Below are 26,385 nucleotides of genomic sequence, written 5' to 3'. Positions count from 1 at the left end.
TGACATTCACAGACAAACCGCCGGATCCCCAAAAAAGAAACGTATACAAAATCACACAAACAGAAAATGCATTAACCTTATACAAGAGAGCTCATGAAGATTAATGCACAGACACTGATTAAACCTGGCTAAGAACACAGACATATGTAATGAAAATCAGCTTGCTACTTTCATAAGTGTTAGAATAGTGTGAAGTTAACACACTTAAAGCTTGAAGTAATTAGTGAATTGGAAGTGCTCTTGTGGCGATTGAGCAAAACAAGTGATTGAGCTCTCAAGTCATTTTTGACCAGAATATGTCCTTCAGTGTACAGATGTGCATATTAGCTTCTCTTCATTGGTTTTCTTTTAAATCCAGAATTACATTTAAGATCATTGTCGTCACATGGAGAAGTGAATGACCCTTAACCGCTCTAAGCCATGCAGCTGTAACCTCAGGCTATGGAGAGATGAATGCACTGAACGCCTCTTTTCATTCCCTGGGTGTTTATACACACACACTACTGCCGACCATTCAGTTTTGTCTTCTCTCTCCCAGTTTGTGTTGGATCCTCATTCTGTGCGACCCGCTAATGTTACCTGATGCTACAAAGCTACTGTAACCATAACACGCCTAATTACTGTTATCAGGACAGTGCTAACATTAGCACAACAGTCTGTAGTGAGTTAACCAGGCAGCTGAGTGCATCTTCATTCAGTACAGGGCCCATTTCTCCACTTTCATCACCTGTTGGTCAACAGTCTACATCTCCAATCTCAGTAACAGCCCCCTGAGTTACATTGACATTAGCTAGCTCTGTGCTAATTGATGCTAGCCTTTTCTTGTTGGCCCTTTTTTCTGGTGTTATTTGATAGCAACAGTGAAGAGTGACAGGAAAACAGAGCGAGAGAGAAGACATGCGGCAAAGGATTCGAACCCGGGCCGGCCGCTGACCTGCACAGGCAGCACAGTAGTGGTAATGGCCATAGTTTTGGAAAAACAAAGCTTATTAAATTAATCCAATCTCAGCTGCGGATCACACGACTTCACAGTTAAAGGAATCGTCAAATAAAATATTGCAAAAGAAACAAAATGAAGTAACAATGAAGTAAAAGAAGCAAAGATTTTGACCAATCTTACATCTTACAATCTAAAATAACAAAGGGCGTGCAATATATAGAATACTTTGCTTTCACCCCTTCACGTGTTATTGCTGTAAACTGGAAATATGCAGAATTATATATTTAACCAGGAGTTCAGTTTTACCGACTGCTGGTGACAATCAAGTAAAATTACCTGTCGAAATAAATGAGCAGCAAACTGAGTCTGATTTGATCTTTTTATTGAGATTAACACGAGGATTAAACATGGGAGTAAAAACTATAGAAGAAAATACAAGTGGAGCAGTTCTTGTCTTCGAGACGTTCGGTCACCTTCGATCCTAAAACACACAGGTGCTGTAGACGGTCACCTTGTGGCTGATCTCCTGCAGCAGCCCCTTCACTGCTGCCTCCAGCTCCACCAGCTGCTCTGCCTTCTGCTCCAGAGCGCGCTCGTTGTCTTCATAAGACTTCTCCAAATCTGAACTGGGAAGAGCATACATGAAGGGATGTCCCGCCTGCTCAGCTTGAAACATTTTCTGTAGGAGTACAGTGTGGTGTCACCTTTCAGCAGCTGCAGCTTGTCACTGGCCTGCAGCAGCAGCTCTTTGGCTTCCTGCTGAAGTGACTGTGCCCTCTTCTTGGCGTCAACCATGCCTCCCGTCTTCTGACCAATAAGCTGCTCCACGGTGGCATACTTCTCCTTCAGCTCGCTGTCCAGCTCCTAACACAAACACCTAATGTTACAAAGGAAACAGACCAACCTGAAAGCCTCTAATGATCACACAGGTGAGCTCACCTTCTTCAGCTCCTCTGCCGTGCTTCTGACGCTCACTGATTCCTGATTGGTCAGTTTGGCACTAAGAGTAACGTTCACAGCTTTGTCCTTCAGCAGCGTCACATCCTGTTCGAGCTTCTGCAGCCTCTGGGTGGCATTTGAAAGCTTTAACTCAGCATCTGCCGTCTCCGACTCCACCTGAACACAACACGGGCATTTGACATGTTACCTGCATGTTTCTGATAGGAAATAAGGTAAGATAAGATAAGATAAGATAACTCTTCATTGTCATTGCACAGCGTGCAGATAGCTGCAAATAGCCGCGTGCAGAGTAAACAGGCAGTAACCGTGAGACTCACCGAGGACAACAGGTGGCTGGTGTTGTGGATGTTGGCCGTGGCCTGCTGGATAGCACTGCTGGCAGCCGTCTGAGCTCTCTGAGCTTCTTCCAGTGCTCGCTTCACTTTCTCCACAGAGTCTCTGACATCACGCGCCTCCTCGCTGAGGAATGCAGGAAGACAGCTGATCAGGTTCAGTGGACAGGTGAAACTTTCAGGTAGGCCAGGGAATCTGAATTTAGTGATTCCAGTTCCATTATCAAAATCACTTATCTATTCGATTCCTATTGATTTTCATTGGCTTCACCATCTCTAAGCAGCCTCTCAAAGACATTACACTCATGGACAGTCACTGTGAATGGTCACATACACTGCCTGCTGCGGTAAATGGCCTGCATTTGTATAGTGCTTTACTTAGTTCCTAAGGACCCCAAAGGGCTTTACACAACATTCATTCGCCCATTCACACACACATTCACACACCGGTGATGGCAAGGTACATTGTAGCCAGCCGCCCTGGGGCGCACTGACAGAGGGGAGGCTGCTGGACACTGGCGCCAGCGGGCCCTCTGACCACCACCAGTAGGCAACGGGTGAAGTGTCTTGCCCAAGGAGCCGGGGCTCGAACCGGCAACCTTCCAATTAGAAGACGAACTGCCAACTCTTGAGCTACGATCGCCCCTGCTGCGGGTCACATGTTTGTGCATGTTGGAGGTGTTTGTTGTGATCAGCGCTGTTACTCAACAAAGTAATTATTGCACATATTACACAGAACACTTTTCTTTAAAGTAATGCAGTACGTTACTTAGTTACACCCAGGAGAAAGAAATTTGTTACATTATTTTCAAGTTTCTCCGTAAAATAAACTGAAACTCATCATTTAACACTATAAACCTGAGGCTTCAGCCCCACACCGACATGAAGCCTGTCCTGATGAGGACACACATCATCTTTCTCTTAGTGGTCAGGTATGAACACAGCGGTCGTCATGGTGATTCTACTGTAGAAGCATGAACAGACAGAGGCTGCAGCCTGACTGCTCAACAGTTTGTTCCCTGTTGAAGTTCAGGCTCTGGGTGCTGGGCTGAGGTCTGCACACACTCAGCTTTAGCATCATTCTGGGTTCTTGGCTAGCTTAGAGTTAGCATGCTGTCTGTGCAAAGAGCTGAAGTCTTTTAGCATCATAATGGAGCTGTTTCTGTCCTGGAGCAGTCTCCACTTTACCATCGTGCTCTCATCCTTTAATGCCATAAAAATAAAAGTCATGTCCCCACTGGAGACGGCACCACTATTTTCCTCTGACACACAAACGGAAATCAGCTGATTGTAGCGAGGTTGCAAGACCCGATAAGCGTGATCGATAGGAACAAGGAATACTGACTACTGGGAACCAGTTCTCCTCCATTCCCATCCCTACGTTCAGGCCTTTTAATCAATAAATTTGACCTGTTATTAAGTACTGCAGTATTGATAAGACAAACTGTGCTGCTATCAATATTTATTAATCATTAATTCATTGTACCAGCTGTTAAAACTTTGAGAAACTCTGACAAAAAGGCAGCCTGAGCTCTCTGATCATGGCCGACAGCACAGGAAGGTAGGCAGGGTCGCTTTAATTCACTGCACGTAGCTAAATGCAGCCAATTCAATTTTATTTATATAGGACAAGCAAGGCAAACAGTGCTTGCCCAGTGACATATAAAAACTGACAAAAGTCGCCTGAAGGCGCTTCATAGATACAGAGAAGAACCCAACAATCATATGACCCCCTATGAGCAACCACTTTGGCGACAGTGGGAAGGAAAAACTCCCTTTTAACAGGAAGAAACCTCCAGGCTCAGGGAGGGGCGGGGCCATCTGCTGTGATTGGTTGGGGTGAGAGAAGGAAGACAGGATAAAGACATGCTGTGGAAGAGAGACAGAGGTTAATAACAGATATGATTCAATGCAGAGAGGTCTGTTAACACATAGTGAGTGAGAAAGGTGACTGGAAAGGAAAAACTCAATGCATCATGGGAATCCCCGGCACCCTACGTCTATTGCAGCATAACTAAGGGAGGATTCAGGGTCACCTGGTCCAGCCCTAACTATATGCTTTAGCAAAAAGGAAAGTTTGAAGCCTAATCTTGAGATAGTGTCTGTCTCCTGAATCCAAACTGGCCACAGTGAAGTAGCTCAGTGGTTAGCACTGCTGCCTCACAGGGTCTCCTGGCTTGAACCCAGCTCGGCCACTCTTACGCGTGTCGGCTCAGGGCATTGACACAGAAGAGATTCTTCATCTCAGAAGCCGCTGGTTAAAGGAAGGAAAGCAAATGTAGCTGTGTGTGAGCAGAGAAACGCGTACAGCTGTGGGCAGAAGGTTCATCCATTCACTCATCACGGACACGAATGGGTTACATGCAAACACTACCAAAAACAAACAGAAAATAACAGCATATTTCAAGACAATAATTTCAAACAAGTGTACGCAAGCACGAGTTTTTCCGATATGCGACTGATTTGCAGAGGTCTGGAAGAAGATCCAAGTTGTCACAGAAGAGAGAAAAATGGGTAAGATATTCAAGAACAGGATCAGTTTGTGGAGTATACTTAAAGGCTGGGTCGGTGCCAGGAAGACAAACTATGAACGAATGAATTCAGATACCAGACAGAAGCTTATTAATGGCTACCAAAAGCATCCTGTTGAGCTGCAACAACATTCATCCCTTCTGAAAGAAAGACAGATTTCAGTCTGGAGAACTTGTAAGATATCATCCCCTGAAGCTGAAGCAAACCAGGCAAACATTACTGATGGACAGGTAAATCTCACCTGGCTCGGCGAGCCTCGTCCAGCAGCTTGTCGGCCCTCTGGATGTCGTCGGCACTTTCCTGCAGGATGTTTTCCACATGTCCCAGTTCTCCCACTTTCTGCCGGATCTCGTCGGTCAGGTTCTGCAGCTGAGCCGGCGTGGTTGGCATCTGCATGTCCAGAACCTCGTTTGCCACAAGTTCAATGCTCTCAAGATCTGCAGCGTCCTCTGAAGTGCCACAAATGCAGTCAGTTTATCTGCAGCCAGCCTCTTTAAAAAGAACTTTTAATCTCCGATCAATGAAAATAAATACCCGAAATTATTCTCAGTCTATCCAACCGTGTCTGAAAGCTTGTCAAGTTACCAGAAACCAGTTATCCGAAATGATTTCAGCGTTCGTTAGCTCACACTACGCAGGTTCTTATGGTGCGGTTTCTTTAATGTGTCGTACGCAGCAGATGACACGAAGGAACGAGTCTGTGAGCGCGTCGGCCTCTGAGAGTGTCCCAGACACACAAGAGTAGATGGTTTAGTTTCTGATGATTTCATGTACACTACATGATCTAGGATCCTTTAATGCTGCTGCACAGACAGAGAGAGCTTCTGAGTTCATGTTTGTTAAACAGGATCTATGAGACCTGCAGAAATACAAGAACAAAACTCAACATTGATTTTCTTTTCCATCAGTTAGGGAGTTTTGGTTGTATTAAGCACTGGAAGCAGCTTTGGATCCAGGTGTCGGCTATAACCTGGATTGATTTTTTTCCCGTAATGTCATGTGACGGTTGAGCAGGCTGTAAGAAGCCTGCTAATATTATGTAAGACATGAAATGTGAATTTGCTTTTGAAAAGAAAGCAGCTTAATAATGATTCAGGAAAAACAGAGTCTGACTGATTTAGTTTTTCCTGAAATAAAAACGCGTTCCATTCAGGAGAAGAGGGCGGGGAGCATAATGGTCACCATCAGACATGGCGTTCATAAAAAGAAGCTTATAGTTACGTTCAACAAGGAAGATCTGTAGTCACACATCTGTTTGCTGTCCAGCTGTTTGGTGGTTCATCTACGATTACATCACTTTCTCACAGTGATACAACGTTACCGGTCTAGTCCAATCATCTGTAGTCTAATCAGCCTGGACTATACTTTCAGTCTCAGTGCACCTTTGTGCAACCCACCCCCCTAACCCTCTGCCATGTTGCTCAGGCTCCATCAAGCCTCCATCTTCATCTCCACCACCGATGTCTAGACTCTACGGGGTCCCTGTCACAGCCTGCATGCAACTCTGCTTCAATGGGTCGTTAGAACCTAATCGCTAAATACCTTAACTGAAGTCTTTATGCCAATGAATCAATTTCACTTCCTTCCAATGATCTCTCCTGATTGTCTCTGGGAAAACTGATGTAACCGTAACTACGGAGGCATTTGAACCAAACAGGAAGTGACACATACGGGTGAGGAAGTCTCTGATGTGTCTGATGAGGCTGCGCAGCTCCTCGTTGCTCTGGTCAACTTTCTGTTTGGTCCTGTTGGTCTTCATCAGGACGTTCTGAGCACTCAGCCTGGCCTTGTCCGCCTGTAGCTTTGCTTCTGACACCTGAGGACAAAACTCAGGTGAGAAAACCCAGCACAGTTCACCTGGAGTGAACACGGAGCAGCAGGGCTCACACCCACCATCTTAGACAGCTTCTCCACTTCCTCCATGGCATGGACAATTTCCTGTTCAGAGTCCCGAGCCTTCCTCAGGACACTGTTGGCCGTTGCTACCGCACCACTACAGCCTTCTCCTCCACACCTGGCCCTGCCCTCAGGATTCACGCAGCCCAGACCACCACAGGAAGAAGACCCGCATGCGTCTTGACCCAAAGGTGGACTGCCACAGGTCTGGCAGAACCAGGACAGACAACACTCAGTGTTCATGCGTTTATACTGAAACTAACAAACGTTTGTGTTTGTAATACACCGAACTCTGTCAACCTGACCTGTGCCGCTCTCCCACCTTGCTGCTGAGCTCTGCTAGGTCCAGACTCTGCAGTTCTCCTGCCAGGTCATCCAGTTTTTGAGCATGCTCAGACTGTCTCTTCATGAACTTCTCTCGGGTCTGGTTCAGTTTGTCTTCTGTGAGCTGCCGTAGAGCAGCAGAGGCTTCGACCGGGCTGCCGCTGTCGATGGTGGAGGCGTTAGCTCGGGCCTCGGCCTCCTGGGACTGCAGGAAGTACTTAGTGATGCTGTCTGTTGCACCTAGCAACACACAGAAAGTCAAAATCAGCTGAAGGCAACTTTATTTAAATTCTGAAATCCCTGTACTACCTATTTTAGTACTCCTTGGCCCACCTAGTTTCCCTGTGACCTTTAACCCTTTACCTCTGATGTCGGAGTTCTTGATGAACTCGACCTGGTCCAGGAGCTCCTGGACTGTCCCCTCCAGTTTCTGTGCCTCTGACACCACAGTGTCCAGTTTAGCTCCTGCAGCAGAGTCCAAGTCCTCCACCTGGACCAGAGTCTGTTCAGTAAGGTTCAATGTGTGGCTCAGGGCTCCCATCAGGTCACTGAGGGACAAACACGGGTCAGGGGTTAGCATGAGCTGCTTTAGTGCTCAGAGTTCTTGCAACAAAAGTGTTCTCAGCAAACGGCCTTTGGATCTTTGGACCACCAAGATTAATGATTCCTCATAAAACACCAAAACACTCTGACGAAGTGCTAACCGGAGACCGCCACACGCCTTTACCAGCTCAGCAGACTCTCACCCTCTGCTGCCAGGAGTTCTCAAAGTCCACAGGCCGAAAACAATGTTTGAAGGGGCCACTAACAACCCGCAGGCCACACTTAGAGAACCCAAGCTTTAAGGAGATGAGATTGAGAGCACATATGTAGTTTAAATGAGAGGTGGTGAGGATTCGCCCAAATTAAGAGTTCTTATGACCTAATGGCCCATGTATATTTTTACTGGCTTGTGAAAAAGTTTTGTTATATTTTGAAACATTAACCTAATTTAATTGACACAATATTCTAGATTATTTCACTTTTAATCTGGAAAAGGATAGGCTTCCACTAGGGGTGGATTATTCGATTAAAATCGATTCTGGCTTGGATAACGTGGTATCGATTCATTAAAATCCTGAATCAATTTTTAAATATTAATTAATTTTGCTCAAAACGCCAGAATCTCGAATTAAACCTCACAAAATTTCAACAACCACCAAACAGCTAAAACAGTAAATGAGAACAGACACAAAGCTCGGACCCGCCGACGGATCAGAATCAGTGAGATGTCGCCTTTCTCACCCAACGGCACGGACACGGTCGGGGCTGAAAGCCGACAGCTCGCTGATTCTGATGTTTCGGCGGCTCCGCGCTTTGTGTTCACGCCGTTTTTGCGCTGATTCAGAAGCTGCAGGTTTGATCTCTCTCCAAACAATATTGACCGAACCAGCAGCAAAAGAAGATCCAAACTACGCTTCACGTAAACATCGTCATGGATTCACTCTTAGTTTTGCTTTCACCACGATAAAAATCACACTTCATGCATATGGCGTTATTTTTGTGCCACTATTCTGAGCGCACGTAAAAACGGTTGCAGGTGCAAGTGTTGCATTTTGAGGAGAAATTTATTTTGAGCGAAGAAAAGCTAAATCTGAGTGAACAAAATTCATTCCTGCGTGCAAAAACTGTGTTTCAGTGTTTGCTGTTATCCACACACACAACAGCCCCTCTCGCTCAGTTTTTGCATTTGCGCTCGCTCGCAGTGTGTTGCTCGCGCTCTCAACATTTCTGCCCGTGTGCGATCAACTCTTTCTCTACACCGTTATATTTGTGCAAAAAAATCTGATTGGCTGTTCTGGTCTCCAATCAGCTCAAAATGACGAAATGCAATATCCCAGAATGCATTTGGTCCAAAACTCAAACGAGGCAGTGGCGGAGGAACACAGAGGCGCGGAGTTTGAAATATTACTCTGTCTGGGTCACAAAATAAACTTTTAAGATATTTTCATGTGAGAATGTTTCTGTGTAAACTTCAAATACCTGCTCGATTCATCAAGACATCACATATTTGCATAACTGCTCTAATGTTTTCGGAGATGCCTGTTACCCAACAGGTGGGGGGATTTAAAAACAGTCCTAAAATGTACAGGTAGCCAGTGGAGTGAAATTAAAATGGGGTAATGTGCTCGGACTTTTTTGTTCCAGTCAAAAGACGTGCTGCAGCATTTTGCACAACCTGCAGACACCTAATGGATGCATCGCTAACCCCACAATAAAGTGTGTTACAATAATCCAGCCTAGATGTAACAAAGGCGTGGACTACTGTCTCACAAAGCCGTTTCGATAAGATGGGCTTTACTTTGGCTAATTGCCTCAAATGAAAAAAGTTATATCTTACAACAGCTCTGAGCTGGCCTTCAAGTTTAAGATCTGCCTCCATTTTAACTCCCAGATTAGTGACGACTGGTTCAACATACTGTGCCAGCGACACCAACCGTCTGTGGAGCATGAAGGACCCTGTCAATAGTCTTAAATAAAGCACGAGGCTTACGGCAGTTTGCCTGAATAATAGCAGCAAAATGTTTCTGATACGAATTCCAGTAATTATGTAATATTTGGTACGACACCTGAAGTTGATCCTTCTCCCATTTACATTCAGCTCTCCTACACTTCATTCAGCCAGGGTTCAGATTTGGCTTTAACTTGCCTAAGCTTAAAGGGGGCCACCAAATCTAAAACGGTTTGGCAGACTGAGTAAAACCAGAGGAAGGGTTCAAAATAGGACAGCACCGAGCAACAACAGGAGGAGGATTAACTTTGGTACAAGGAAGGGAAACCTCAAACAAGACAGGCTTATGATGCGACCATGTCCCAGACCTCTAGGTTAGAGACAGGTAAATCCTGAGTTAAAACCAGACCCAACGTGTGCCCATATTTTTGTGTAGGCACAGACACAGGTTGCACAAGATCAAGAGTAGATTTAAAAAGTCCTTTGCCTTTGGCTTGTCGGGGCAGCACACGTGAATAAGTCCCCACCAATAAGGACATGATCATATTTTGGCATAATTTCAGCCAACAGATCAGAAAAGTCATTTAAGAAGTCTTGATTGTATTTGGGGGTCTGTAAACCACAGCACAGAGCTCTGTGTGAGAGCAACCCAGCTCAAACACACTCAGTTCAAAGCTACTAGGTGATGTTGATGAGGGCAGTGGTTTACATTTATACTGCTTCTTAAAATCAACCGCTAGTTGTCCTCCTCTGCCTGATATTTGAGGAGAGTTTAAAAAGCAGCTGTCCTCCGGTAAGAGATCTGTGAAAGCGCTGGACTCACCGGCCCTTAACCATGTCTCAGTTATACAGAGGAAATATAAGTGAGACAAGATCATTTGTAACCTTCACTAAAGCTGTTTCTGTGCTGTGATGAGCTCTGAAGCCTGACTGAAACTCTTCAATAAGCCTCTGCAGATGATCTGTTAGCTGTTTGACAACTACTCTTTCAAGGATGTTTGATATGAAGGTTGGAGATTGGCCTATAATTAGCTAAGACTGCTGAGTCTAGAGATGCTTTTTGAGTAAAGGTTTAACTGCAGCCAGCTTGAAGGCCTGTGGTACATAGCCGATTATTAGCTCACATCAGAGAAGAAAACTGATTGAATTCCAGCTGCGATGTCTGAAATCATGAAAACAGACAACAGTAAGGAGGGTAAACAGTACTTCACCTTTTACTGCAGTATTTTTTAACAGTAGTATTTGTACTTCTACTTAAGTACAGAATGTCTGTACTTCTATCACCTCTGCTGATGTTCAGGTCTCATCAGCGCGGTCAGAGATCAGCAGAGTGGTCGACAGACACTCGAACAGCGTATCTGTTTTTCTGGTGTAAATTTGTCAGACTGCACTTAGAAAAGGTGTTCCTGACCTTTTTGGTGACCGAGTCTGAGAGAAACAGATTAATCAGGATAAATGCAATCCCACCTGGCCTCCTGCAGCAGCTCCTGGATCTCCGTTAGCGGTTGTGATGCCGGATTCCCATCCAGGATGGTCTGGATGTCGGCAACGCTCCTCTCCATGCTTTCAATGGACTTCCTGTACGGCCCGTTGACGCCGCTAGCTTTGAGGGCGTTTACCTTGTTGACCAGGCGGTGTGTCTGATTGGTCAGCTGGCCAATGATGTTGTCCCACTCGGCGAAGCACTCGTGACAGCGGCTGCAGTTGGGGAAAGTTCCTGAGAATCCGCGAGCGCAAGTGTCGCAGCGCGGCCCGGACACACCCTCCACGCACATGCAGTGACCGCTGACTTTGTTGCACTGCTGCTCGGAGATCCCACGAGGGTCACAGTCACAGGCTGAGGAGACGAGAACAATAACCAATGAGAGTCTGCAGGGCAGACTACAGGAGACGCACTCAAGTACAAAAACACACTTGACTCCAGCACAGTTTCACAGTGACTTCTTGTTTGCACATTAAGAACATGTGTTTAGCATTTGGCTCCAATCAAACATCTGAAGTTTTATTCTGCTGCAGGAACAACAAATTAAGGCTAATTTTTGCTTTTTTAAATTCGATTCACTCTGACCAGGCAAGCCCTCAAAGGCCAGAGAGTCACAGGGTTTAGGGTTAGTCTGGATGACTGATGTGGAGCTCTGTCCGAAGGCTCTGACAGGAGACGAGTTCAAGAACCTGAAGGAAACACAGTGTCTAAACTGCTGTTTCATTCATCTCCAGCAGAGGGCGCTACTCTCTCATGTGAACTGATAAAAAACAAACAAAGGGACTGATTGTGTTCCTCCAGGCTGCTGTCTCAGTTCTGCTTTTCTTCCTCTCTTCTCCTTGTTTCTGTAAGACCTCCTCCTCCTGACCTTCAGCTTTACTGAACAAAGCGTCTTTGTGGACTTCTGGAGGCTGAGACGGACAGACCGGTCCCATCTCTGTGGAAGCTGGGCCTCAAAACATCTGGGTTTAATTTGAGCTGCAGCAGCCGAGGATGCTGGGAGCTGAAAGGATCCCACAATAAAAGCGTCTGCAGTTTGATCTCAGTCAGAAACAAGTCCCAGACTCTGCACCGAAACTCTGAACCGGATTCTGACCTGGGGCCTGACAGATCGGGACTCTGTTCCAGGTCTCAGAGCTTCACTGACAACTCAAAAGACTCCGCTTTATTTTTTATTACACCATCACATCTATCACGCCGTCTCACGAGCACATGGCATGGTGAGCCTACCGTGACATTTGACCTCAGGGTCTCCCCAGAACAGTTCTTTACACTCGCTGCACGTTCTTCCTCCGAAGCCGGTGTGACAGGAACACTGACCGCTGATCTGTGAACAAACGAACTACAGTCAGACGTGTGGTCTGACGGAGCACAGAAGTACAATTCCATCAGATCTGCGGTTATAAAGCTCACACGACAAACCTTTAATGAAATACAACATTTGTTTTCACCTCGAGGACTTTCGGTCCGTTAATCGCCAGGGGCTGCTCACCTCATTGCAGGATGTCCCGTATGAGTGTTTGGGGTCGCAGTCGCAGGTCTGACAACCGGTGCCCGTCGCCATATTCCAGGTGTCAGGTGCGCAGCGGTCGCAATGCTGGCCGACCACATTGGGTAGACAGTGGCACTGACCACTGCTGCGGTCACAGTGACAGTCAGAGGACGGGCAGCTGGAGGGAACGCTGCCAAGCCGGTTACAAACGCACTCTGCGGGTACACAACCGTCAAGGTTCAGCGACAATCGTTCGCCTGATTCTGTGAATGTGGTTACCATGGTAACCCCAGCATACTTACTCCTGCAGTCCTGGAGTAGGGCATTGCCATAGTAACCCAGCGTGCAGCTCTCGCAGGCGGCACCCTCGCTGTGGTACAGGCAGCGCAGACACTCACCGGTCCGGGCATCACATGATTCGGGATCCAGCATATCAATGTTGTTGTTGCACTGACACGGCTGACACTGCCCACCCGCCTCCTCTGGGTTTCCATAGTAAGCAGGCGAGCACTCGTCACAGCGAGTTCCTGCAGAGGACAAGCAAATGGTTCTTATAAAGACAGGGAGCATAACAATCACACACCAATTCATACTGGACGCATCGCAGAGCAACTTGGGGTTAAGCCCACGGATATTTGGGAGGCAGGCTGGAGCAGCCAGCGAGTGAACCACCAAACTCTGAGTAAGACCAGGTGACCTGCTCCTCAGCTACAGCCACCCCAGATGAGAGCTGGACACCATTTATGACCAACAGGTGATCGTTCCTCAGGTGTGACATCATCACCTGAACCAACAACATGCCTCACATCGAGCTTCATCCTCAGGTTCGAGTTTGTTTAAATACAGTTTTAAACTTAACAGCCAATCAGCAGCCAGAGATTCATGCTTATTTAAAGGGAAGCCCGGCTGTTAAGACATGTTTGTGCTAAAATATGTACTGTGCTTTCAATAACATATATGTGGTATTAATGGGGGCGATCGTGGCTCAAGAGTTGGCAGTTCGTCTTGTAATGGGAAGGTTGCCGGTTCGAGCCCTGGCTCGGACAGTCTCGGTCGTTGTGTCCTTGGGCAAGACACTTCACCCGTGGCCTACTGGTGGTGGTCAGAGGGCCCGGTGGCGCCAGTGTCCGGCAGCCTCGCCTCGGTCAGTGCGCCCCAGGGTGGCTGTGGCTACAATGTAGCTGCCATCACCAGTGTGTGAATGTGTGGATGACTGGATGTGTAAAGCGCTTTGGGGTCCTTAAGGACGAGTAAAGCGCTATAGAAATACAGGCCGTTTACCATTTAAAATACGCCAAATGTTTTCCTTTTAAGCACATTTTATATAAAACCGATTTACCAGTAGTCCGCCATTGTTATTTACTTCTCAATGCACTCTGGGTAGTGACGTCATACGGTTGCACCGCATGCAGTTCACAGTTAGCAGCACACTGGAAATGGCTTCTGCTCAACCTTTCCAGTTTGAACCAGAGCAAACCGAGAGAGAAAGAAAATAGTCAAGCAGCACTTTTCATCTTCATCTAAACTAAGTGCTGGTCGACTGTTTTCTTTCTCTCTCGGTTTGCTCTGGTTCAAACTGGAAAGGTTGAGCAGAAGCCATTTCCAGTGTGCTGCTAACTGTGAACTGCATGCGGTGCAACCGTATGACGTCACTACCCAGAGTGCATTGAGAAGTAAATAACAATGGCGGACTACTGGTAAATCGGTTTTATATAAAATGTGCTTAAAAGGAAAACATTTGGCGTATTTTAATACCACATACATGTTATTGAAAGCACAGTGCATATTTTAGCGCAAACATGTGTTAATAGCCGGGGTTCCCTATAAACCCGGCAGCCAATCAGAGGGGATCACAGAGGAAACAGTGTTTCAGACATCTGTCAGCGGCTGATTTCAGGTGCCCGTAACAGAAATCTGTAATAACAGACCTGATCCCTTCAAAACAAAAGCCTGCCAGTGACTTGAGGTGGCAGCTGTTAGGATCACACCAAATGAAGCAGAAGAATACTTCCTGTGGAAACGAGCAGCTCAAGGCTAACCTGTCACCAGTCTCTGCTCACAGCGCCACGGTGTCGTCAGCGCTTACCTCGATACACAACACGTGTTAATAATGTTTTTACACTGATGATAAAGTATCAGAAATACTGCCGATGCTGTCGTCAGTAGACTGAAACAGGTGTTGTGTTGGCGTGCTTTTCAATCATTTTAACAGATGCGCACCAGAAGCCCCGCCTCAACCAGACCAACATGGCAGCTGGACTGACGCTGCGACCAACCAAGCGTCTGCATCTACATATCTGTGATGAGGTCTTACCTCTGTGTCATCGTCTGTGTAAATAGAGTTTTCACCTTTGTATCCTGTGTTGCAGACACAGGTGACCTGCTGAGAGTCATCGCTGCGGTAACAACTTCCTGCAAACTGCCGCGGGCTGCCGGGGCCGTCGGGACACATGCAGGGACGACAGTGATCACCTGATCCCAGGGCTGGGTCACCATAGTAACCATCCAGACATCTGAAAGACAAGAGCACCGATGGCATCATCCTGCTAAATAAACCCAACGGCGATTGGCTGACGGACGGTGGGTAAGTTACCTGTCGCAGGCGCGTCCCGTCGTGTGGTCCCTGCAGTCGATGCAGCGGCCGCTGTCGGGGTCGCAGACATCGGCGTGACCGTTACAGAAGCAGGGGCGGCAGGCGGGGAAACCCCAGCGACCCGGCAGACAGCGGTCGCACTGCCGACTGTACGCACCCGAAATGCAGGAACACTGTCCGGTCAACTGATCGCAGAACACACTGAGAGAACCCTGAGGGTCGCACCCACACGCTGAAAGACACACACGACGAGGTCACACAGAGGTCAGCGTCAGTAAAGCTTCAGCGCTGACTGTAAACAGATTTTTGATCGATTATAGGCGGAGGTGGTTTTGACCTCGGCAGCCGTTGGGTCCAAACTGAAACGTGGACGGAGAACACCTGTCACAGTTCCTGCCGACCACGTTGGGGCGGCACTCACACTGCCCGCCGTGGGGGTCGCACACGGTGCTGAGCGAGCCCTGAGGGTCACACTGGCATTCTGGGAAATGGCATCAGACAAGGAGACACGTCAGAATAACGAGAAGACGCTAAAGCCTCAGTGACAATAGAGTTATGACCGCAAGGAATGCGGAGGAAGAGGAGGAACCTGCCGGGTCCTGTCGAGGAAGTGAAGCCTAAGGCGATGGTGAGAGGATGAGTGACAGAGATTAACGTGAAGCGGGGGAGGAGGGGATAAAGATGTGAGGGATCAAAGGTCGGCGTTGGAATGAGGAAGAGGTTTTTGTTTCAGATTTTAAACTTCAATGTTTGGAAGGTTCTCTGAATCTGATTCTGGTTCCCCCTTCCTGGAGTCCTTCCTATCCAGAGTTGGACAGCAGAAATATTTTCCCCTTCTCTTTCTGACTCTCTCTGATTCTTCCGGGAGGTTTGTTTCTGTGAGGAAACCCTAACCCCTCCAAAGTCACCATAAATACAGACACTGCCCTGAGCTCTAAGCCCTGAGTGTCTCACAAGCAGCCCTTTTCTTTTAAACTCCAGCCAGGAAGCGAGGTTATTAAAGTGAAGTCACAGTGCTAAGCTGTGCTACCTTTAGCTCCCTGGTGCAACATGGCGGAGATGCTGAAGATGAAGTTTCTGCAGATGTCAGTTATCGGCGTCTTGATGACGCTCTGGCTGTTCTCCAAGCACCGATAACGCTGGAAAGTCTCCCAGGCGACATTCCCGCCAGAGTCCCCGCCCTCTGAGCCTGTGAATATCTCCAAGTTCTTACAGTGAGGCATCAGCACGATCTGAGGAAAATCCCACATAACCAGGTCAGGAATGAGCATGTTTCACTTTCTGTAACCAGGCTGGCTTAATGTGGTTTTGGTCTGCACTGAAGAAACTGACTGACTTCACACTCTACTCCCTGAAGTAGAAGATCTAAGCACGCTCACCGAGTCGATCAGCGTATATGGAACCTGGACATCCCCAAAGGTAGCGTACAGTGGCAGGCTGAGGCGGATGGTGTAGTTCAGACCTGATTCAAAACAAACCGGTCTGGGAAGAACCACGTACCTGCAGGGAGAGATCGGGTTAGATACTGAAACCCCAGCAAGGCGAGATAAGCAGATAGAGAAAGGCCACGCAGAGGGTCAGCGTGACAGGATGATGGGCTGAGATCAGCTGGGTGAAGAAGGGATAAGGCTTGCAGGAACTAGTCGGTGCTCTTATATTTCACACTTCGACCGGGTTCTTGTCGAAAACTAGAAACTTCTCTCCTGACCGTGAACTTGGGTGAAGCGAGATCATCTGGTTGTCGTCGTCGGGCACCGTGTTGATGCAGCGGCTGTCCGGCTGGATCGGTCCGGGTCTCATCACCGTCATCAGAACCTCCTCCCACACGTCCGGCAGCTGCAGAGCCGACAGACACACAGAGGTGTTACCTCTGTGCACATGAATAAGCAGGCGCGTGCACGTTTATCTTCTTTTTCAGGCTAACAGATGAGGCAGGTACACGGGTCAACAAAGGCTACAACAACGAGATAAGTGCCAAAATTCTCCCACTGATTCGATCATGACGACGCACACGTTCAATGGCAGACTCACACCTGCGGTTCGTAGCGGATCAGGATGTCATATTCCATTGAGTGAGGGACGTTGTCCACCGTGAACTCCAAGAAGGCCCCCTCTGGTACGTTGGCTAGCCCGATGCCTGTCCAAGTGGGACTACGGTCCTGAGGGTGTGGCCTCTGGACCACCGTCACTCCCTAAAGAGATGAGATGCAGACACAAAGCTGATGAATACCCTCAACACCTCACATAATCCTGCTGAACTGACATGGAGATGAAATGTGCGAGCCAACAGGAGGAGAAACAAATCCTCACAGACTGCAGGTCCACCTGTAACAGCCGCCCTGTAACCCAGAGTAAGGTCAGAGACTGAAAGGACACTCACAGGTCCAAACTTTGCATCCTCAGCCTCGTAGGTGTAGTGATCCAGAGCAATGAAGTAGAATCCAGACTCCACCTGATCGCAGCGGCGGCTGAACATGTGATCTCTGCAGACGCACTGACCGGTCACGTGATCACACCTGCACGCAGACAGGAAATACAAACATCACGACAAAATAAAATTGTTGGTTCAACTCCCGACGGAGCAAATGTGACTTAATACTGAACTCACTGATTGTTGATGGCGCCTCCGAGGTCGCAGTCACATGGTCTGCAGCCATCCATGTCGTTACTGAGACCCCAGTGTTCAGGCTGGACACACACACACACACTGTTTACAGTCATCTCTCTGCACTAATGTGATGTATAGTGTGTTTTGCATAAATCTCATTAAACAAGACTGATCTTACAGAGTGTGTGTGTGTGTGTGTGTGTGTGTGTGTGTGTGTGTGTGTGTGTGTGCGCGCGCGCCTCACGTCCTGACATGTGTCTTCTGTTTACGTCGGGGTAAATGTCTGAGAGCTCAAAGCTCAGGCTGACTAACAGCAGAGAGCCAAAAGCAAACATTAACCCGATGACTTCATGGAGAGCATGAATGTGGCTTCAGAACAAAGGCTCTGCAGCATTAAACGTCCCTCCCATGTTCAAAGCCAGCCGCCTTTAAGGACTTTTGTTGCTGGTGTGAACTGGTTATCCTCTAACTGGACTGGAGCAGCTCTGTATAACATACTGTTCCCTCATTACTGGGAGCTTTGTTTAATATGAACTGGTCCTTCTTCATCCTGTCGCACTCACTGCAGTGTGAACGGGATCTTTCTTTAGAAGAGATCCCGTTTGCCTCTGCAACAGATTCAACTCGTGAAAACCAGCCAATCAGAAACCAGCGCAGCCTTACAGAGACAGGAGCTGAGAGTGAGGTGTGAGACGACACGAATGTTCCTTCTGCTGCTGGTCTGACTCCAGTCTAACCAGAATGAATGGTCTGAATGGGTTTCTCACCACACACTGGTCACAGTCTCGCCCGGTCACCAGACGTTTGCAGAAACAACTTCCTGTTTCTCTGTCACAGGGGTTTCCTCCAGGTAGAGTTCCCAGAGGACTGCAGGTACACGCTATCCAACACAGTAACACACAAAAGTACATCACCAAGGCAACGCAGCTTCATTCATAACAACAGTACTAAGTCCCAGCCACGCCCCCTCGAGGTGCTTTACAGCGTGAGGTGTCTGTGTGGGAGTTCTGGGTAATCTGGCGTCAGCTGGTCCTGCAGGTGTTTCGTTACGTTTCGTACCTTTGCAGCCTTCAGGCTCATCGCTCAGCCCGAAATGCGCCGGCTTGCAGCGCTCGCAGCGTTCTCCCTCCACGTTGGCTTTACAGCGGCACTGACCGGCGATCAGCCCGGCTCGGAAGTCCGTCGTGCCGTCACAGAGTCCTCCGTTCAGAGAGCCCACGGGGTCGCAGTCACAGGCTGCAGAAACAGGACGTTTAACCAGCTTAACCAGAACCACAGGAGCAACTTTGCCAACAGGGCGTGTTTAGGTGTGAGACTGTGACACGGATCCACAGACAGACGAGGACGTGATTCACACACTGTGAGCTTCTCTACAGCGCCACCACCAGCCCAGACGCAGGCACGTCTCTGATATGTTGAAGCATTTTATAATTCAATAAGTTAAATGATGGACATAAAAGTGCCATGGAATGACATCATCATCAAAACCGTGAACGTTTCTGACTTTGACCCAAAATAAGATTCGTTTTTATCCTGGAAATTAAACTCCCGCCTCCATCTTTGATCTCTGGAGCACATTTTAACTCCGCCTCTCTACAACGTTAAAGTCACATCACCCACAATCCTTTGCTACTTTAATTAAAGAAAAGCAGTGGCAGTAATAACAGAAGGTGCTGCTTATTCAGCCCTCAGAGAGGGATGTGCGAGCTAAGTTGAACTGATCCTCTGTGAGGAGGGCAGGTCTGAGCCTGAGGGAAACCACAAACCTTCATGTGTCACATCAAAAACCCACCTCCATGTTTAGTCTGAGATCCAGCCTTTAATCTACTTCCTGTTGACAAAACAACCTCCTATCCGCGTCTGCCTGTGTCATCATGAAACGTGAGCTTCCTCAGAAAACAGCCAACAATTCTTTGTTGATGTGAAAGCAAACATTGAGGACAAAAAGTCCTCAAAGAACAAAGAAGATGATCAAAAGAGCCATAAAAAACAACCTCGATGGAAGTTTTGGGTAGATGCTTTTAACTTTTAGATTGGCACCAGTAAAATAACGACGGTTTACAAACTCTGACACTAAAAAACACCCTTAGAATAATTGGTGGAGCTGCAGGCAGTGATCTGTTGGCCTCCACCGGTTTGTTAGAGTCAAAGTGGCCATGAACTCACGCTGGCAGATGTTGGCGTCTCTGATGTCACTCTCTGGATGCTGGTAGTAAAACGGTTTGCACTGCTCACAGTTGTTTCCAGCCGTGTTGTGCTCACAGTCGTCACAAACTCCTCCGCTCACGTTTCCCGAAGCCGCAAAGACTGCCCCGTCAAAGTGACACGAGTCCGAGTGCTGGTTACAGTTACACTCTGAGGACACCACAGAAGAAGAAGGGGGGACAGTTAAACTACTCCCAGTGGTGATATGGGCTGTGCCCAGTATGGACCGGTGCAGACTCACTCTTGCAGGCGTTGGTGTTGCGTCCCTCTGCGGGTCTCCAGGGGAGGTCGTGGTAGAAGTCCTGGCACTGTTCACAGTTCAGACCTTTAGTGTTGTGGTTACATAAGCAGTGACCATGAACCTGAAACACAGTCACAAATAATCCATAATCAATCAGCGTTCGCTTACATTACTGGTCATAAGCTGGGTTTTGGGGTTTTTTGTACATGTAGTCAGTTGCCTGTTGCACCGTTTCTTCCAGTGTCTGTGTGATTTTATACTTTTCTACGCTGGTTTACTTTCACAACCGGCTCAGCTGGTTATGAAAGAACAACAACGCCAAAGCATCAAAGCCTACACTTCGGTCCCCACAGACTGCCATGTTGAATTTCACAGCAGAAGTCAACATGTTTACAACTTGATATGCTGTTTGCTCACGTGTTTAAACTGCTTTAAGCTTAAAGTGTTGATTACTAGGGGCGTGGCCTCTTTGACTGACAGGTGGACGTAGCTGCTAACTGTCTGCTAGGCCTCACCTCAGCTAATTAGAGTCCCTGATTTGATTGGATGTTACAGACACTAATTGGCAGGTATCTGCGTGACGCTCCCTGGAGCCACTTTCCCATTAGCACCCACTCGGATCAACTGGGCTTCCTGTTACAATCGGGTACCTCCTATTGCGCATGGTTGTCGTGATAGCAACGTGGCCATATAAATACAGTCCGTAATCGTCCTCACCATGCCCTCTGTTATCTGCCCAGCTCCCTCGACGGGGGCACACTCAGAGGCGTGTCCGTAGCAGAAACAGTTTCCTCGGACCACCATGTCATAGATGGCGTAGTAGTACTTCTCTTTGATCTCCATACGAGAGTCCAGAAGGTTGTCTCCAAGCGTGTGCAGTTTGGTGAATTTCACCCTCAAGTTGGTGATTTTCAGCATGTCTAAACAAAGAACCAGTAAAATTAATCAATAACTGGTTAACGCTTATTCAGTCTCCGTGACGCAGAGAAGGAGACGTACTCTGGATTCGGGGACTGTAGGGGTCATCGATCCTGAATGCTGGATCCAAAACTCTGAAAATCACCTGAGGAAACAAAACAAACAGCATTACCCGCAGCAGTGTGAATAATACTGATGTTAGTATTATTCACAGAAGCAGGAGCAGCAGATGTACCTCTCCTTCAGTGGATGGCTCAATGTCAGAGTAACGCGAGTCACAGATGACATCGTCAACCTTTCTCATTGGACCCCGGTAAACGGACGGGAAGGACGACTCGCAGTCGTAAGCAAAGTAACGGTAAACCTGCCACGTCTTCCCGAAGTCAGCTGACCGCTCAATCACCATGGCAGCAGATCGAAAGGTCTGAGGAAATAAAAACAAAAGTGGGCAAACTGAGGATCGTGTGGTGAGGATGATGGCGTGGTGAAGACCCGGGCTGGACTGCACAAATCTGGTTTATGCACCATGATCACTGACAAAACCCCAATTAGATTTCCCCTCTGGCGCTGTGGGCAGGATTTATCCTTCAAGCTCGGTCCTCTACCAGAGGCGTCATATGCAAACATTTCATTCTGTTTGATTTCAGATTATTGATACATAATCAGGTTGGTGCAGGTGTTGTTGTCCTTAGTTGCACTGCAGCATGTGACAATAATTAAAGTCTACACTTAAGCTGTTAGTAGTGACTCGTGGTCAAAGCAGCCTGAATCCTTGAATCTCTGTCTTCCCGATTCCCTCCATCTGTTTTCTTACCATGTTCACCTCCTCTTCCTCACTTCTCCTCAGCTGGTGCAGCTGTAGCCTCCTGTGATTGTGAGGTCTGGTTACTGGCTGTTACTGGAACTGCTGTTCACAGCAGCTAACAGCAGCTAACATGTTAGTAATTTCCCTTTAATTCATTATTTTATTGTTTTCTCAGACTTTCAGCTCCACTTTCTTCCACACTAAACTTTTTCTACAAGCTACGTGAGCACACAGCAAAGGTATGGGAGAAGACAGCTGCATTGTGTGTCGGCTCACCGCAATGCCCGACCAGTCCAGCCCTGGTCGTAACCCTTCCCATTATGGAGTACTTGCTATGTCCTTTCAATACACAACTCACAACAACTCCTCAATCACTGTGTGCACCTGGTTCTTCAGATTAAAAGAGACCAGAATCACCTGTCAACTACCCAGAATCCCCTGCTGCATGTGTAGAACTCACCTTGAAGGTCATGATGAGATGCGTGAAGTGAAACTCAGCCTCTAGGTTGAGCTGGATGGTGACGTTCTCCACACCTACAGACAACATATCATCAGTCACCAACACTCTGTAGATCAGACTCTGCGCGCCACATCGGTTAAAGAGCCCAGAAATCAACAACACGCTGCAGTCGCTGCACATTAACATGATCGGAGCTGAGAAAAGACCTAAATCTGTGTCCAAGAACCAACAATTCAATTCAGTTTTATTTATATAGCGCCAAATCACAACAACAGTCGCCTCAAAGTGCTTTATATTGGACAACAGGACTCCAAAGAGTGACGACCAAAGGTAACAGCAGATCATCTGTGTTAACATGCCCACTGTCAGAGGATGACGGACACCATAAAGGAGTCCACAGCTCAAACACTGCAGCGAGTACCTGGTTCTGCACAAAACACCGCGGCGCAGGCGCACTCGCTCATCACGGGAACAGCGAGTTCATCTGGGGAGCAGAGCTCGGCCGAGGCAACAATACAAGCTCACAGCACCTACCATCAACCAATCAATGCAGACATACAGATACAGCGAGCAATGGAAAATTAACAAAGACATGAAGCTGCCTGGCTAGCGTTACTTTACCGCACTGGGTTTGTGGTGAAGAGCACAATGTGTTGTCTGAACCTGTAAGAGGTTTGTTCTGCAGTAAAACTAAACTATCTGTTTGATGAACCTGGACAAATGGCAGGTCGGCTGTGTTTGCCTCCTCACTGCTGGGCTTTTTAAAGCTGAACACCCCCCACCCCTGGGAATAACTACATGGCCTCCAGCAGGGACCCGCCCCACAGCCTGAGAACCTGTAATCATGGAGGAGTGGAGGATAGAGGGTGATAAAACACAACAAACATATTTTCTTCTGACAGTGAAAACCTGTCTGCAGCTCTCAGTCTTTAAACCTGTAACGACACGTCTGACCTTTGACCTCTCTGAATGTTCTTCCTCACCATTCTCAGTCTGCCACCAGGTCTTCAGTCTGTTCGGGGCAAACGTAGTGACGACGTTCTCGATGCGATGGCTGTCGGTGCGATTGGCCAGCTCGTTGTAGGGCTCTGACGAGTCGCACACAAAGCACTTCTTCTCCTCCTGGTTTATGAGACAGAGGGGGAGGAAAAGGTTAACAGGAGGTGAATTCCTCGGATTCCTCAGTGCCGCAAGTCACTGGAGATAAGAGGAAACTTTCTGACCACAAACTTCCCACAAATGAAAAGTCTGATTTCACCTGAAATAATGCAAGCTTCTCACTGGCTTTGTTTTTAGAGTTAATGACAAAACTTTGGAAAACTTCCTTCCGGGAACGTCTCAGTCATTAAGAGATGTCAGAAAGTTGCTTGATTCCCGGACAGCCCAACGTGTTTCAGCTGCTCAGACTTCTCTCAGGGGGGAAACCAAACCCGAGCGATGCAGTGCAGAGGTTACAAAGGGGGGCAGATGAGGGCTTTTTCAGTGAAACACTGTCACTAGCCACTCAAGACAAAAAGCTGCACGCCGCTCTTACATAGAGGAGCACTAACAGACACATCAAGTCCGACTGAGAACTGAAGCGTCCCTGTTTCTCTGCTGCCTCTGGACAGAATTATAAAAACAACCAATACATTTTATAGTTTGTGATGTTCAAGCAGCAACCACAGAGCGAGGATCTGGGACGAATGACTGAATGAAAGGAAGGAATTAGAGGATGTATAATCAAAGTCACATGACGGAAGAATGTCGGCGACTCGAACACGCTGTTATTATCTACGTATGACACATGTCCACACACATTTGCCTCAAACATTAAAACCTGATGTTTACAATCAGCCTGTGTGGTTTATTGACTTTTGATTGGATGAAAACAGTGTGACCTTTGAGTTTGCTGTGTTTTCTCCACAGGAACATCTGGACAAACATCTGTCTGCAGCCAGCGCTCATGGTTTCCTTATAGGGAGCTCATTTTGCACAGGAAACACTTCAGACTGTAACACACACACGGAGTGGGACTGAGCTGAAGGTCATTTAAACCGGATGGCTGGAGTTTGTCTGATGATACTGGATTCTCCGGTAACGTCGCTTGCGTCTCCGGTACTGAAACACCCCTGATAAAAGCGCTGCACTGAACTCTTAGCGATACTCAGACCTAATTAGACCACCTAACGTTTAATCCGATAAAGACATCTGAAGTGATCACTTACACTTCATCCACGTATGAAGACTACCTGAGCACTCATAGCATAAATGTCCCATTCTTTGGACTTCGATGGAAAATTCATCCTGAATCCTTCATATAGGATCTTATTAGAGGTCAGAGGTCACCAACGACTTGTCTCAGTTTTTAAGTTACAGTATTTTCAGTATTTCTGAAAGAAGCTAAAGACTAAGCTGCAGTGATGAGTTCGTGATTGTTGAGCTAAAGAGACTGGTACACGCCGACATGCAGCATGGAGGAGCACGGAGGGCCGAGGCCGGGGGCGGAGTCTGGTGGGCGATCTGCTGGGCGATCTGCTGTGCCCCTTTAACCATAGCTGCCCCCTGTGTTGCCTTTACCTGCTTTTAGAAGACGTTCGGTGCCCAGTTGTGTTCTTCTTGGGTCTCTCTGGACTTTTCTGTCTGAGACCTTCAGTCATGATCTTGTTAACCATTAAATTTACCTGCAGGTGGCTGACGATACAGAATGGTTCGGGTCGGTTCATTCCACAGGTGGAGGTGGATGACAACTGATGGGCTCGGCCAATCAGAAGGTCTCCTGTTGCTGGGTAACAGCTGCCTTCAGTGCACACATCACTGAGCTCGGGTTGGCTGATGTCGTCCGCGGCCCCACCCTCCTGAGCACAGGTAAACACCTGCAGACCTGAGAGAAAAAGCTTTAATGGTAAAAATCTGAGAGCGGGACTAACGAAGCCCCGCCCACATTTATTGATTAAAGAGACAAAGCGCAGCTGATTGGAACCTAAACCCAGAGCTGCTTCTCCTGGGCTTGTATTCTGGAGGACATCATGAGGAGAGAAAAATCAGTGAGTCAAACCTTCACCAGTGACTAGGGCACCGTGTGACTATCTGCAGTCTACAGATTACTGATTACCAGTAAGCTGATCTCTGAGAGGACCAAACATGTTTAAAGTCACGTGTTACAAACACAAACTGCACAGATTTAAACTAAACTTTATTTATCACACATTGGCAAAATGTGTGCGTTTGCTTTGAGTTTCATGATCATCAGCTTCTGAATTCTTTTACATCAAACATGTCGAGAAATTCCTAAAGATTATTCCACTAGAACTCATAAAAAAAGCCCCCCGAGCCCATTTTATTCTGAAAGTTTCCCGAAGTTTGAACGTGTCTCACACTTATTTTCATGTTAGATTATTTTATCATGAATGAAACGAGCGGCTGAGAGGAAGCAGCAGCATTTTGTAATTTTCAACAAAGAAACACGAAGATACAACTCTGGATGTTTTAAATCAAACCGATCCGACAGGACGTGTTTAAGGAAAGTTTGAAATTGGAAAAGTTAAACTTTATTTAACTTACCGAGCAGCAGCGCGAGCTGAAGCTGAAACATGCTGCAAATCCTCACAGTCTGAAGACCCCCCGGACCTCCTCGGACCTCCTTAGCTCCCCTCAAACTCCTCCTCCGAACAGACCGGCTGACTTTCAAATTAAAACATCCGGCCCGAGTAACGTGGTTGTGCTCACAGCGAGAAAAACACCAAGAACTAAAGAGTTCAAACTGTTGGAGCAGAATAAAGTGATCAGTAACGCGATTCCAACACACACACAGAGTAAACTGCTGTTAGCCCTCCTCATCGTTAATTGCCGTTATTTGACTGACTGATTGATTGACTGATGTCTCTGCAGCTGTTTGAAACATATAAAAAGTTTTTTTCATCTTAAACTCGGTAAATCCCCCCCACTCTCCCCCCCCCTCCCTCTCAGGTCCACAGACAAAAGAAATTCCTCACCCCTGCCCCCAACTCTCTCTCTCTCACGCACACACGTATTTTCTTTGTTGTTGCAGGTGGGATTGAAATAAGGGGGGCAGGGCTGGCTGGGTGTGTGTTTCGGACCCCCCACCTGAACGTCTTCTGCCTGT

The 26,385-nt window shown here is 47.4% G+C and overlaps 1 protein-coding gene across 2 annotated transcripts; it reads right to left on the bottom strand.

Annotated features, from left to right (window-relative positions):
* Nucleotides 1–1,305: 1,305 nt before the first annotated feature.
* Nucleotides 1,306–26,385, bottom strand: lamb1a (laminin, beta 1a). Of its 2 annotated transcripts, none has more exons than XM_040004121.1 (34): nt 26,367–26,385; nt 25,824–26,022; nt 24,944–25,143; nt 23,264–23,402; nt 22,281–22,354; nt 21,251–21,439; nt 21,097–21,160; nt 20,815–21,017; nt 20,098–20,218; nt 19,818–20,006; nt 18,711–18,887; nt 18,419–18,531; nt 17,652–17,731; nt 17,424–17,559; nt 17,077–17,235; nt 16,752–16,879; nt 16,423–16,543; nt 16,074–16,275; nt 15,381–15,524; nt 15,044–15,275; nt 14,800–14,963; nt 12,753–12,977; nt 12,451–12,665; nt 12,189–12,285; nt 10,943–11,312; nt 7,348–7,532; nt 6,983–7,224; nt 6,658–6,867; nt 6,436–6,580; nt 5,006–5,213; nt 2,218–2,359; nt 1,880–2,056; nt 1,645–1,804; nt 1,306–1,561 (listed from the first exon to the last, which is right to left on the bottom strand). In XM_040004121.1, the coding sequence occupies exons 2-34, from the start codon at nt 25,852–25,854 to the stop codon at nt 1,422–1,424; spliced, it is 5,382 nt and encodes a 1,793-aa protein (XP_039860055.1). In that variant the 5' UTR covers nt 25,855–26,022; nt 26,367–26,385; the 3' UTR covers nt 1,306–1,421. The 2 variants fall into 2 exon arrangements, with proteins under 2 accessions (XP_039860055.1, XP_039860053.1); XM_040004119.1 differs by lacking the exon at nt 26,367–26,385 and adding an exon at nt 26,255–26,345.

The sequence above is a fragment of the Simochromis diagramma genome, unplaced genomic scaffold, assembly GCF_900408965.1.
Source record: "Simochromis diagramma unplaced genomic scaffold, fSimDia1.1 OVJJ01000482.1, whole genome shotgun sequence".
Lineage (NCBI taxonomy): Eukaryota > Metazoa > Chordata > Actinopteri > Cichliformes > Cichlidae > Simochromis > Simochromis diagramma.
This window is presented reverse-complemented; position numbering and strand designations above follow the sequence as displayed.